Source organism: Colobus angolensis, unplaced genomic scaffold, assembly GCF_000951035.1.
Source record: "Colobus angolensis palliatus isolate OR3802 unplaced genomic scaffold, Cang.pa_1.0 Scaffold440, whole genome shotgun sequence".
Lineage (NCBI taxonomy): Eukaryota > Metazoa > Chordata > Mammalia > Primates > Cercopithecidae > Colobus > Colobus angolensis.
Window position 1 is genome coordinate 108,042 of NW_012117822.1, and position 14,235 is coordinate 122,276.

Genomic DNA, 14,235 nt, shown 5'->3' on the forward strand with positions numbered 1-14,235 from the left:
ATGAAATATTTACTCCCATATCCAACCTACACTTAATCTATGGGCTTCTGTCCTACTGAGATTGCTGCAAAATCAAGAAAACACTACTAATTCTTATCAATGAAATGAGACTTAAGAATTATTTACAACAGTGGTTCTCAAACTTTTCTCATCTCTGTTCTCTTTATACTTTTGAAAGTTATTAAAAACCCTTAAAAGCTTTTGCTTATGCAGCTGGCTTGTATCTGTTGATATTTACTGGATCAGAAATCAAAACCAGTGAGACCCAGTCTCTTAAATAAACTAATTAATTAAAATAAAAAGAAATCAAAACAAAGATGTTTATTAATTAATTTTAAAATAAGCTAATTACATGTGAATGTAAATCATATTTTTAATAAAAAATAACTATGTTTATAAAACATTTTGATGGGAAGGGTGGCATAATCTGATATTTTTGCAAATAAATCTCTTTAATGTCTCACTTATTAGAAGACAGCTGTATTCTCATATCTGCTTTCTGCTTCAATCTGTTGTGATGTTATTTTGGTTGAAACTCCAGCCTCATAAGGACATGTAATTATAAGAAGAAATAAGTAAGGCATGTAATTGTATTTTAAATATGTATGTAAAAAGTTGTATGTATGTAAGTATGTATGTAAACATATTTTAATGGACATTGCAAGTAAATATGAACATTCTTTGATATGACACCAAAACTCCACAAGTGTAGTTTCTGAAATGTTGGCTGTAACATTTCATGAAATCGAAAATTAGATAAACAAACTTGTGGTACTCTGTAACATCAAAATCCATCAGTGTGGCTTATTTCACTAAACATAATTTCCTTCATTTCTATCCATGTTGTTGCAAATGACAGAATTTCATTCTTTTTTATGGCTGAATAATATTCCATTTTGTATATGTACCACTTTTTTGAATCCAATATTCTCACCAATATGTGGGAGTTAAAAAATGTGAGCTCACAGATATGGAGAGTAGAATATTAGTTACCAGAGCCTGGGAAGGGTAGTGAGGAGGGAGGGTAAAGAGGGCATGGTTAATGCAAATAACAATACAGTTAGATAAGGAGTAAGATCTAGTGTTCAGTTGCACAATAGGGTGACTATAGTTAAAAATAATTTTTTGTGTATTTCAAAATAACTAAAACGATGGAACTGCAATGTTCCTAACACGAAGAAATAATAAAAGCTTGAGGTGATGTATACCCTAATCACCCTGGCTTGATCATTACACATTGTATGCTTGTGTCAAAATATCACATGTAGCCCATAAGTCATACAGCTATTATATATCCATAATAATTGAAGATAAAAAATCAAAACAAATTCATTGGTTTATCTTGTACCCTGAAATGAGTTTAAAATCTCATGCATAATTTTTGATGCTGAGTGTTATAGGAAGAAGCTTAATGAAAATTTCTCCTTAGTAGTAAGAAAGAGGTCAATATACAAAAGTAGCATAAAAGAGCAAGGTGATAAAATGGCAAAAGGGACTGATGGGATAAATTTTCAGAGGATCAAGGACATAAACTATTATAAGCAAAAGAGAAAGGAAATCAAGACTTGCTTTTTTTTTTTTTTTTAATTCTTATCTATGGAGCATTTCTCAAGTGTTTAATGAGATGATTTCATGTCATCCATCCTTAAAGTATTGTGTGAGGTTGAATGAATGATTCCTGCCTTACAGAAGAGGTAAGGTGCATGATGCAGCACCAGGAAATGTGGGACTGGAACCTGCTACATCTGACCCAGCCATTTGTGAATATTTTTTTTCAATGAGTTTTTACAAATTCCAAAAGTAATATACAAACTCTTTCAACAAACAAATAAAAGTAAAAGATAAAAGCTTCTTGCTCTTCCTCCCCTCCTGTTCCACTGCTCAAAGTTACTAATAGTCCATAGAGACATCATATTTTCACCAAATGAAAGCCCCAGCTTTTATTTGCTCCATGATCGCCTTTACCATAAGCAATAAAGAATCTCAAGGCTGATCCAGAACTATCTTGGTGAGAGCAGAACCAACAAGAGAGAAGGCTGCTAAATGCTACCCGAGTTTACGTGACTACTTGTGGATTTCTGACTGTGGCTACTTTCTGGACCTTCTTAGAGCCCTGGGTTTGGAGGATTTCTCTGGATCAACTTTCACTCTTGTGGGAGAAGGAAGAAAAATAACACAAAATGTGAACACAACAGTGAAAGGGATGAATGGAGAGTGGCGAGTGCACTGATGCAAACACCCTGGGTGCCCACAAGTGAGTATGCAGAGTTCACACTGAAAGGAGATATGGCCAGGTGATCAGTTATGAAGGGAGCCAGTCTGGTACCTCCTAGTGGACTTTCCCACAAGTCAGAAGCTTGGTAGCAAGAAGTGAATTATCGATTTACCTTGTTTCTCATTTCCAAATGTGACTCTGAGTTACTGTTTTAATTTTTAATATTTTTCAGAAGTATCAACCAAATTATCTACCAAATACCTATTAACATAGAATGTGTTCATTTAGTTATGTGTGTGTGTGTGTGTGTGTGTGTGTGTGTGTGTGTGTGTTTATAGACAAGAGATGTTTCCTTATTTTTTTTTTTTTAACTTCTAGGCATTTGTTATCAGGGAAAAATCTGTGACTGTAAAAGTCTTTTGTAAATTTTAAGGGTCATTGTTGCTATCTGTTGAAGGAGCCGCCAGACTAAAGTGAAATTGTAAGTTGAAGCCCAGTGCAAAAGAATATGCACAGCATCAATTCAACTCCACAACCAAGAGAAACGCCTGAATGTTTCAAAATTACAGTGCTGAAAGCGTTTCTTTTCAGATATTCATCTTAGGAAGAGTCTGTGGAAGGGGATTTTTGTTCTCTTTGGTTGAGTCAGCATCACTAATAATAATGCTTTGGTCCCTCAAAAAGCCCCCTGAAGAGTATTATTCAATTTACTCATTTTGTTTGTTGTTTAGCACATTGTACACTGTATTTCTTAGACTTCTTTCCTCTCATCTTTTCTCTCAAGTGTGTGTAACTCTAAGCATATACTTCATTTTTTTCTCTTAAGCCCCCCTCCCACCCCACTTCCTGCCCACTTCTCCAGCCCCAACTCCCATTTCTCAAACTCAAATCTCTAAAGGAAAATGATGAGAGAGAGAGAGATTTGGTGATGCCTGTCTACCACTTAGAACATACTCTGGTCATGGTACATAAAGAAAAGACTGGTTTAAGATGTTTAAGGCCTCTCCCAACAGCAACACATGCAGAGAAGCTTGCATAATTTACATGGACTCATTGGGACTTACTAGAAAGTGGCCTCTTTCTTTTTCTTCTTCTTTTCTTAAATAACATAATTCCTGGCATTGGACTTTTTACATATACTGTGGAGCAGAACATTCTTGAGAAAGTTTTTTTTTCTTTATCTATTATAGGAATATAAGTGGCCATTTCCAGAGTGCAGTGCAGCACTCCCTGTACATGTGAGTCAGTGCAAAGCACCACCTTAATTGGGAGTTAGAGACAGAAAATCTGTGAGTTTACTTCTGAATTGGCCAGAAGGAATATAATTATAGAAACACATATTTTAAATATTATTCTTTCACTTGTGGAGCTTTGCCCAAATGTTTCCTTGTTTATTCAAATGCTTGTTCTTATTTGTATTCACTACAAATATAGCTATTCTGTCTGGTTTTCTGTATTTCTGTTTGTCCACTCTTGTGGGACATTTTTGTTTCACAGTTGTAATTCAGATATCTCAAAACAAGACCCAACCTTAATGACTGGACTCTGGGAATGTCACACCTGTTTAAGTATCCCCCTTTGTGGAAGTGGTTCCCTCTGCCTCTGGATTTCCTTTAGTGACCAGCATTTAGTGCACTGCTCATTGCATATTAAATGATTTGTTTGAATACACTATCATATTTATTCCTAAGGTAATATTCCAGATAGGCACTGTGATGACCCCCATTCTACAGAAGAGGAAACTGAGGCTCAGAGGTGTTCATAATGTAACTTGCACATGCTCACTAACCCCGTGGCAGAGCTTGATTTCAAGTTGGGTTCTTTAGACACTCAGATTCTCTTTAACCAACGTACACTGGGCTGCCTCCTTTCCTTGAAAAGAGCCCAATTTGCTGGATATTTTGGAAATGACCTTGATATCTGGCCTCCAGCAGACACTCTTCCTCAAGAAGCTGTCTACCCAGGACTCACCGCTGAAGTGCTTTTAACCATGGTAAGGTTTCCTGACACAGATTACTTGAGGTTCCCTTTTGTCAGAAAGCCCCTGATGCCAGACACCGACTGATGTAGGACTGGATCCCCAGGGCGGGTTCCCTCCCAGGTTATGAATAAAAGCCCAAGACTATCTTGTCAGAAAGCAGTTCTTTAGCATTTTGGTTGGTTTAGCTCAAAACAGGAAGTCACTCTCCCCACCTCCCCCCTGTACCTCCTAACTAAAATCCAGCTGTATTTTTCTCTCTCAGGGTCAAGAAAACTGCCTTTCAATTGCACAAAATGGACAGAACCCCAAGTTGAGCAGCTGTTGGTGTAGTTTTATCCTTCACACTTTTCTAAATGTTCTACAAAGAGAACGTTGCTTTTAAAAGAACCAGCCATTTTAAAAATTGTATCATGGGGTTTCCAAGTTGTTACCCTCTATAAAAACTGCAGTGCAAATGGAAGAAAATAACACGGAGAATGAGTGTATGTTTAAAAAGCTATATAAACATTTGAAAAAAGAAAAGCACCGTTGAAATACAAATTGGCTTCTCACATTAGGGTTTTATTCTGCCAGTTACACTGGAGACCTGTGGGTGGGCCTTAGGGGTTTTTTTGAACTACTTGCAGTTGTAAGGACTGGCGTGTGCTTTAAGCTGGAGTAGCTGCTGTGTGTGTTATGTGTGTGTGTGTGTGTGAGAGAGAGAGAGAGACGTACACCTATGTTAGCTTGAGGAGTGTATGCCTGTCAGGACAGCAGGGGCCTCAAGACTCTTAGGACTTTTATTAGTCCTCCAGTTATAGCATCTAGGACGCCCGGCGCGAGAAGCAGCAGAATCACAGAGATTAATAAAGAATGACGTTTGGAAATGGAGTGATCCAAAAGTGATCGCCACCATTCCGCCCGCAATGACCCACCACCCTGACCAGAGGAGATCACCACCTTAAAAGTTAACTTCTACAGCCAAACCATCTCAGTAAAGGGCAACAAAGACCACATCCTGACACCTCCAAGGGGCACACAGTTTCACAGCGCGTTTTATTATTCATAAAAAAATAAATTTATTTACATATGTTATTTCCTGTGGTAGTGCAGCCTCAGGTCAGGGGCGCGTTCCCTATCGCAGGATCACTTGCTATGGTTAGCCGCCCACCCTGCGCGCTCCGCCGCGCGGGGAAAAACGTGCACGGCGGGAGGCGGTGTTGGAGTTGGGGCGCCTGGAGCTTGGAGTGGGGAGGCCTGATGGAGAGAGTCTGGAGTCGGAGCTGGGGGTGTTGCAGGTAGGAGCAGGAGCGGGGCGGAGAGGGAAGTCCGAAGGCGATCCCAGCCAGGTTGGCGCAGTGGCGCTTGGGGAGGCTCCAGCCCAGAAGTGGAGAGGGTAGACAGACACCAGATTAGAAAAAGCCGGGAGCTTGGGAAGGAGACCGGAATGAAGAAGTCACCGGGAAGGGAGGCCGAACCGCCCGGAGCTCGCCCGGCAAAACCCGCCTGCGGTGGTCTGGGAAGTGTTTCTCCACCTAGCCCTGCGAGCAGCGGGCCTCCTCCCGCCCGTTAGAAGGACGCTGTGCTGGGATACGAACCTAGCCCAGAGAGGCCACTCGCCCTTCTTTGTCACTTAAAACTCTGTCCCGACGTGGATCTCACGTCTAGACTTCTGTCTTTAAAGCGGGTGTAGAGCGCGTTCTAACCGTTCCCTAACCATTGTGTCACCGCGAAAGGCCCGGGCTGTGTGGAATCGTCCCGCACGTGTGCGATGAATCTGGCTCCGCTGAGAACGGACCCCTGGGCTGTCTGGCGCGGGCTGGGGCAGCAGCCGAGAGTTAGTCTACGGAGCTAGGGCCCGAGGGTGGACCTGCGTCCGCGTTCTGGACACGAAAGGAGGCTCTTTCTGGAGAGGCAAAACGTGGTAGCCTAGATCCGCCGCAGCTGTAGCCATGGGCGTTGAGCAGTGACAGCCACGTCCGCCACCTGCCGTGATCGCAGTTCCAGGGAAAGGGGAAGGGTCAAGGAGAATCCAACAGAAACTTCTTCCCATCTCAGGAGCTCTCCCTTCTCTCCGTGGCCCCCAAACACTCGCATTTAACGAATAATCCCATCAAGTGAATTCCAGTACGATTTAAGCAGTGGTTCCACATAGTCTGTTGGCTGCGGAAACTTCTTTGGTGTCAGAGTCCGGTCTTCCCGAGACCACGAATGGCCATGTCTGTAAAATCAAAAAGAACGTCAGATATTAGAGAGAAACGATTGTCTCAAACCGAAACCGCTCTCCCACGCGAACCCCAGATATTCCCGACTTGGAGTAGCTAAGATTTTATCAGCATTCTGGGAATTTGCATGTCCTTTCTCTGAACTAAGATTTTCATTTTACTGGAGGTTGATAATCCGAAACGTGCCATATCCGTTCACGCTTCCTCCTGGACTTTGCCCGCAGGAAAATTTGGTGAAACTCGTATGACTTTGAGATTTTGTCGTTTAGTTCCGTTCCCCTAACACACACACACACACACACACACACACAATCCGTCATCCACTCCAAGCTCCAAGTAGGAACTGGGCTTGGACAGGATTTTTCCCAAGCCAGGAGAGCTGGCAGATTAGAGAGGGACTTTCCAGACAAATCCCATCTGGGGAAACGTTACTATCTTCCAGAAGCAATTTTTCTAAAAATGCAAATGATCTTTTATAGAGCTCGGCCTTCCCTCCTTTAAGAAACTGCTTGCGGATTCAAACCTGCCAGACTCTTAGCTGGATAAAGTTGGGCAAGAGAGATTTGCTGTCAGTCTGCAACCAGGTGGCAGACTGAGTTGGAACCATGATTTACCCTGGAAGTAGGATATTAGTCAATGGCTGTCACTGGGGTACAATGTTCAGAACGATGCAAACACACACGGATGGTTGATTCTTCTTCAGGGAAATGGCTGGCCACTCCCTTGATTTGGGAGAAACTAAACTGGCCTTCTCGTTCCCAGTCCCAGAACCTCCACCCCTTTCGAATTCTTCCCAACGGGCTGACCCCGCCCTGGGTATCTCTTGGCTGCTCGCCTGATTCCTTGCGCGCCGCTCCCCTACCAGGTTCACTGGGTGCACGTAGCCGTTCTCATAGCGGTCCTCCTGCAACAGCTGCCGCAGGTGAGCGATGTAACTGGAAGCCAGCCGGAGTGTGTCCAGCTTGGAGAGCTTAGTGTCGGGGGGCACCCAGGGCAGGCTGGTCTTGAGCCTGGAGAAGGCTTTGCTCAGCACGCGCATCCGGGCGCGCTCGCGGGCGTTGGCCGCGTTCCGCTGCGACTGCTTGCACTCTGCGGCTGAGCCCTTGGCCGGGAGGGGCTTTTTGCCACCACCGCCCGCGCTGCCACCTGCGCCGCCGCCCCCAGCCACACGGGGCCGCTTCCTCTTGCAGCCTCCTGCGCTGCCGGCTGCTCCCAGAGCGCAGCGCTCCTCCTCGCCGTCGGGGTCCTCCTCCTCCGCCGACGAGTTGTCACTGGGCGAGGCGTAGCTGCGCTCTACGCCGCGGAGGGGCGGCCTCTTGGAGGCGGGGACCGGGTACTCCCGCTGCAGCCCCCGAAGCTCCATCTCCTCCGGATCACTCACCGAGCCCGTGGACATCCTGTTGTCCCCCTCGCCCACACGCGTCCGCTTTCCTCCCCCCTGGCCAGTCTCGCTGTCTCCGCCTTCCGCTCCCTGGCGGAGGCGGAGGCCAGGGAGCGCTACGAGGAAGACTAAAAATCCAGGCCAGGAGGCGCGGGGTGCGAAAGCGAGGTGGGCGGTGAGAGCGAGCGCGCCCCTCGGCTGACCCCCGGGAGCGTGGACCACAAGTTGGCGTCCAAGTCCAGAAATCCGCGCGCACAGCGGTGAGCCGCGCCTTTTGACAAGACTATCTGTACTCCTTGGAACAAACCACCCCGGGCAAAGCAGAGGGGGTTGGAAAGGGGGGCAAGAGGTGGGGCAGGGGCGTGGAAGGGGTGGGGACCGGTTTTCTGCGTGCAGAGGAGCGGTTGGTGGAGGCGGGGGAAGGGGACGTCTCTGCAAAGCTGAGATTTGGGCACCGAAGCCCGACGGACCTTCAGCATGTTTGTGCGAGATAAGTGAGCTTTCGGGGAGTAAAGGGGCAGATCTTGTTCCTACAGACCGTGCTTCCACCCCCAGGTAATCTTAGCAGTGGCAAAGATTACCAAACACTTAGGGACGACAGGATCCCGACCTCTGCTTGCCTGCCAGTCTTTCCAGTAGAACTCAGTTTTCAAGTTAATCATTCATGATGTATGATTGTCTACCCAAGCCTTGCTGGACAAGAGGAAGAGCAGAGCAAGCAAACAACATCCAACAATGCACAAGTTACCACCTCTCATTTTCCTCCTCCTTGTCTTATAATATACCTTAATGATTTACAAAAATGGTTGCAATGGTTCGTTGCATTTTCAAATAACATCTGTAACTTAATGATATTATCTCCAATTTGCAGAACTTGAAGCTGAGCCGCCTAGATAGACGTTAAGTAAAAGACCCAAACTTACTAAGCTAAGTAGAAAAAGATTCGAAATCCGCGTTTCGGAATCTTGGCCTGTCGGTATTCTAGTCTACCCCGTGCCTCCGGGTCACATCACACATCACTGGATGTTGTAGCTGGTATTTTCCACTATCTCGAGAGTTCCATGCGTGATGTGATTTTGTTTTAATACTACAATGCATGTGATGGAGGATCCGGCCCTAACGCTTTGCATTATAGTGTAGGGAATCCTTGCTATTGTATTTAATCGATTGTATATTGAAGGGTGAGCTCCTAGAAGCAGAATGCTAAGTTAGCACAATCATCCATTCAAAGTAAAAATGAGAAAGGAGCACCCAGAATGATCATGTTCCATTCCAAACAAGACTAAAACATCCTGCTTTTCCACACAAGAAAACACAATTTTGCAGTCTCATTATTTCCTAACTCGAAGGTCGTCGCAGTTCCTGGTCGGGATAAGTACTTCTGTGGATACAAGCCCCAGTGGCCAGAGACTGGGTTCCCGCTGGGTGCCCGTCACTGTACTCGCGGCTTGTGAGCAGCCCACTGAGTAATAAAACCCGTAAAAGTTTGGCATATGGTTACCCCATTTTACAATGATGAAACTGAGTCTTCACACCGGCTTAGGTGTTCACTTGTTCTTTTCCTGAAAGCCCACAGGCTCCCAAGCTGAGCAAGGTGCAAGGGGACCGATGTGGAGTCAGTCCAGGACACAGCTGGCAGAGATAGCTGGGCCAGCCTGGCTCCCGCCAGTTCGTACAGCAGAACAAATGCGTCCAGCTCGATGCCTGAAGTGCTGCAACAGGTGGCTGTCAGAGGCTGACTTCATCACTCAGGCATCATTCCACCTTAGTCTCCCAGGCCATGCTATCCTTAGCGGGGGCGTTTTGGGGCGGGGGGAGTATTTCGCATAACTCCTCCCGTTCACCCACATTTGCAAAGGTTTTCTCCCTGTACAAGTTGTCTTTTGGTTGGGGGCAGGGGATGGGCTGGTTCTGGGACGAGTTGAGTAAAAAGATCATATGCCCTAAGTTCTTTCTGGGGTGGGGAAATGCAGGGAATACTTGACAGAGTGTGGAAATCTTTCCTGGAGCTTTTGAACTTGAACTTGACTCTAGGATCGCCTTGCCAGGTGAAGGAGAGGAGAGCAACAAGAAGGGGCAAAGAGATGGACTGAGGAGAGCCAGGCTAGCTTTCTGCAACGACTATTGATGACTTGAAGCTATCAGTATAAATATATAGTCTCACACATTAGGGGCAGGCGAATAGGTTTTTAAAATCTGAATTGTTTATACAGGTGCAGAACAAAGTCTTTCTTTAGAAAAGATTAATGGTGAGGAGAGCGCTAGATTTCTCTAAACAGTCACAAAAACTATACCCAGCCTCAACGCTGAGGAGGTCATGGCCAGTTTCTTTATTTCTTGAAGAAACGGTCTGACCCCACCAGTTCGGGCTTATTTTTCACAGCACTTGCCTCCCCCTCCCTGTCTTCTTTCTCTCTCATCCCCTCCCTCCCTACTTCCCTCCCTTTCTCTTCTACTCCATCTCCTCACCCTCCCTCTGTTCCCTTTCAAGAAAGTCAGATATTTTATTTTGTTTCTTCATCTTTCATTTTCATTTAACCTCCATTTCTTTCATTTTTGTGAAATTAAGTTATATTTTCACTTATAACTGTTTCCAAGTTGCAGACTTGTAATAAAGGTTAGGAAAAGTATCTTATGTACATTTCTTATAAGCATATAACTTCAGTTTGCTTTAACATGTTTGTAATATCTGGCATTTGGTCACCTCCTTACACTTTCAAAGTGCTATTACTTTTTCTTCCCCTTAGATGATTACAACAGCCTCTAGAGCTGAACAGTGTAAGTGTAACTATCTCTTTTGAAAGCCGAGTGTTTTTCATGGTTTTGACAAGTTACATACTGCAAATGAATAATACAGCCTTTATTTTTATATTATAAAGCACACTGAAATCAATTCCTATTTGCTTATGCTTTACAAACTCTTAGATTTGAAACAGGTATAGCCTGTTTATGTGTACATCAATGGTCTTGAAATTCTTTAGTGACATTTAAAAAATATTCAATGGGGTTGAGTAGGGCTTAAGTTGCATTATAAAACAAAATATTTAATAATTCCTTTAATATTACCTTTAATGTTTCTTCATTCTGGCTTCCTTGCTTGCTGGATATATGACTTCTGGAATTTGCATTATTTTGAGCCCTAGATTTCTAATCTACAAAATGGATTATCTCTTTGAGTGGAAGAGAAAGTATATGAGCAGTTGGCTAGGTCAGAGCCTGGTACATGGAAGAAGATCAGTAAATGCTAGTTAGTATTATGAATTGCCTTGCCCAATATTACATGGCTAGTAAAAGTCAGGGCAAGAACCTGACCCAAGTTTTGTGCTCCAGGTCCTATTCTGGGTTTCAGATAGTACTGGGATGTTCCATTTGCTTTGACTACAGGCTGCTAGGGTCTGAAGTACACGGTCTCATCACATGACATTTTTCACAGGTTCCATGTGGGACCTCACTGAGGGAAAAATGGATGGGACCTCATTAGAAATTTTCTTTTCTTCCCCCAAATTCTCTCACCCTAAAATTGCAGTGCTTCTCCAAGTCTTACTTTCCCTACTGGCATAAAGGATTAAGCCAGAAACCCTGCTAGTGGTGTGATATAGGTGAAAGGAGCATGCCCAGGCGGAACACAGATCAGTGCCTAACAGATTGAAACACTGAACAATGCAGGCTTGGTTTATTTTTTAATAAGGAAGCCATGAGGTGGGATGATAATTACAGACCATAGAAAAAAGGCCATTTGTTGCCACTTCTTTCCTCCAACACCGTATTAAGTAATGGGTGAGAAACTCTAGAGTTGGGCAGGTCATGTGGACTTAGGACTCAGGAAGAGCAAAGGCTTCCTCTGTCCTCTGTGAAGGCCAGGTCAAAAATATGCAATGAGTAGGTACTGAAGAAATAGCTGTGGGACCAACCCATAGCATCCTGTTGCCTGGAGGAATTGCCATACCTTTGGGCAATTGCCTATACTTTTGATCTAGGAAAACAAATAATCTAGACCAGCACTGGCCAATATGGAAGCCATTAGCCACATTAAGCTATTGAACACTTGAAATGTGGCTATTCATGTACTGTACTGTAAAATGCATACCCACTATTGAAAATTTAATATGAATAAAAGAATATAAAACATCTCATTAATATTTTAAAATATAAATTATATACCAAACAGTGAGAACATTTTGAAACTATTAGGTTAAATGAAATATATTACAAAAAATAATTTCCCCATTTAAAATTATTATAATGTGGTTACCAAAAATGTAGAATTAGATATGCAGGTCCCATTATATTTCTATTGGACAATTCAGGGATTAATCTCATGGATTAACTATACCCCTATAGATTGAGCATCTACTGTTGGTTGTGGCAAGGTGTTGGTGAGACCCACTCCCATCCACTGGGAGGGCACATTCTTGTGAAAATAAGCTTCTCTGTATTATCCAGCCTGCATATCACCATGTGTACTTAACCTCCTGTCTATAACACACCCCGCCAGACACACACACATGCTGGAAAAATGAATGCTTCTGCTCAGTGGTGTGTTAGTCACATGGAATGCTAGTCTCAGTGTGTGTTGGCCACATGGGATGATAGTCAAATGGAGAGCCAGTCAGGTGGGGACAGGTCACATGTAAGGCCCAGGGGTAGGTCTGGATAACCCAAGGCCTGGGATCTTCTTCCCTTGTCTGCACAAAGCCTTGGGCTCTGCTCCAGGCTCAGGGCAGCCTCTGTCCTCGTGTTGTGCAGGATGCCACCACTCTTCGAACCAGAAAAGGAAGAAAACTCCCTTTACCTGGGCCCCACCAGCCATCAGGTTGGGCGTTTATGGAAATAGTCAAAGCCTACGTGTGGAGCCCTTTGTCATCCACAACATAACCAGGCCTCTGCTGCTGGTTTATTTATCTAAGAATTGTGGCAAGATTTTTCACTCTTCCCTCTGAACGTCGTGAGGCCTTAGCATGGAGAAGCCAGTGCCTGGACGGTTTGTGGAGGTTGAAGGTGGAAAAGCCAGGCTTAACAAATTAACAATGAAAAATGGAGCTGGGGGTAGGCTGGGGAGAGGGAAAGCGGTAAGACTCACCAGGGACCTGATTTTTCTTTGCCTTTCAGGAGAGAAGAAAAAAGTCCTCATTGATTGTCTTGACAACTAAAGCTATAGGCAACTTCTGCAGGAATTGTTTTTTTAACAATATCTCTAGATTTTAGGGAGCAGATGCTGAGGCTTCACTGTCCTGGGAACCCCAAGTTCCAACTGGAATGCTGTGTGTTTCCTGTAAATGACTTTGAATACTCAATTAGCCTAGTATAGAAGCCCAGCATTCAGAAACTAAAGGTGCTCTAGTGAAGTTTTCTATAGGAGGCCTGTTTACGTAATCCGTGGCCCTCCATGATGTTGGAGAATCCTGAAGAATGTTGGAGAATACTAACCCGTCCTACTCTGGGTTAAGAGTGTGGCTCGTAGGTCTGAAAATAATCTTATTTTTGTAAACCCCTGGAACAGCTTTTCACTCTTAGGCAGAAGCTAAGAAAGTTCTGTCTCAGGAGATTTTCTCCTTTTAAGTACTTTTGATTTTATTGGCAATACCGGGAAATGTGAAAATACTCTGTTACCAAAACAGCCCTTGAAATTGTAGCACACAGCTCTGGTCTCCAGTGTTTGGTCCCAAGCCTATCTTGGTTTAATTGTGGAGTTAACCAAGGAGAGAAATATCATCCTGTCATTTGGCATGTACTGAAAAGAGCCCCTTTTGCTGTGGACATCAGGAGATCTCTGCATTTATCAGCTGAGAGGCCTCGGGTCACATGCTCACACTCTTGTAGCTTGTTTCTCTGTGTGTAACCCATGGAAGTTGCCAGAGTTAAATGAGATTGCCTGCATGCAGGCTCCTGTGGAAACTGAAGCATTGTAGAAGGTCAGTTATTACATTATTTTCCACATTCTCTCTCCCGTAGGAGCTCATGTTTTCCCTTTTCCCTCTCCTAGTAGCAGGCCTTGCTTAAAGTGCAACCCACAGCCATGGCTCATCCCCTATAGAACATCAGCTAAATGCCTCCTGGCACCAGAAGGAAGTTCTCATGTAATAGATACTTCCTGGTGTCACAGAATGAGGATTCTGTCCTCTATGTCAACCAGTCCCTTACCCAACTCATCTATAAAAGAAGGGCCTAACTTATTTATGTATGACCTTTGTTTCCCTAATCCCAAGGCCCTCTGGCCTCCAATTCTAAAGTGAGCCCTAACAGATGATCAAAACAGGAAGGTATTTTAGGAAATATGCCCACTTCTCTTAATTTTTTCCCCCTTTGGCTCATTTATGCTACTCTGTCCAATTACCAGAAACAAACAAATAAACAAAAATAACCTAGCTACATTCCTCTTTAGGTTTCAGTTTTAAAGGACAACTCCTTGAGGATATTGGAAACAGAGCTACTTAAGGTATTCTCATGCGTTGTT

General features: G+C 44.1%; 1 protein-coding gene and 1 long non-coding RNA gene across 3 annotated transcripts in view; one reads left to right on the top strand and one right to left on the bottom strand.

Moving 5' to 3' along the window:
• Positions 1-5,194: 5,194 nt before the first annotated feature.
• On the bottom strand, positions 5,195-8,108 carry MSC (musculin). The gene is made up of 2 exons (XM_011957427.1): positions 7,263-8,108; positions 5,195-6,396 (listed from the first exon to the last, which is right to left on the bottom strand). The coding sequence occupies exons 1-2, from the start codon at positions 7,794-7,796 to the stop codon at positions 6,310-6,312; spliced, it is 621 nt and encodes a 206-aa protein (XP_011812817.1). The 5' UTR covers positions 7,797-8,108; the 3' UTR covers positions 5,195-6,309.
• LOC105522828 overlaps positions 7,694-14,235 on the top strand; it is a 228,238-nt gene continuing 221,696 nt past the window's right edge. Inside the window, exon 1 of one of the 2 annotated variants that reach the window (XR_001003498.1) lies at positions 7,694-8,041. This is a non-coding gene — a long non-coding RNA (uncharacterized LOC105522828). The remainder of the gene's footprint in view (positions 8,042-14,235) is intronic. The other variant, XR_001003499.1, reaches the window with a different exon arrangement.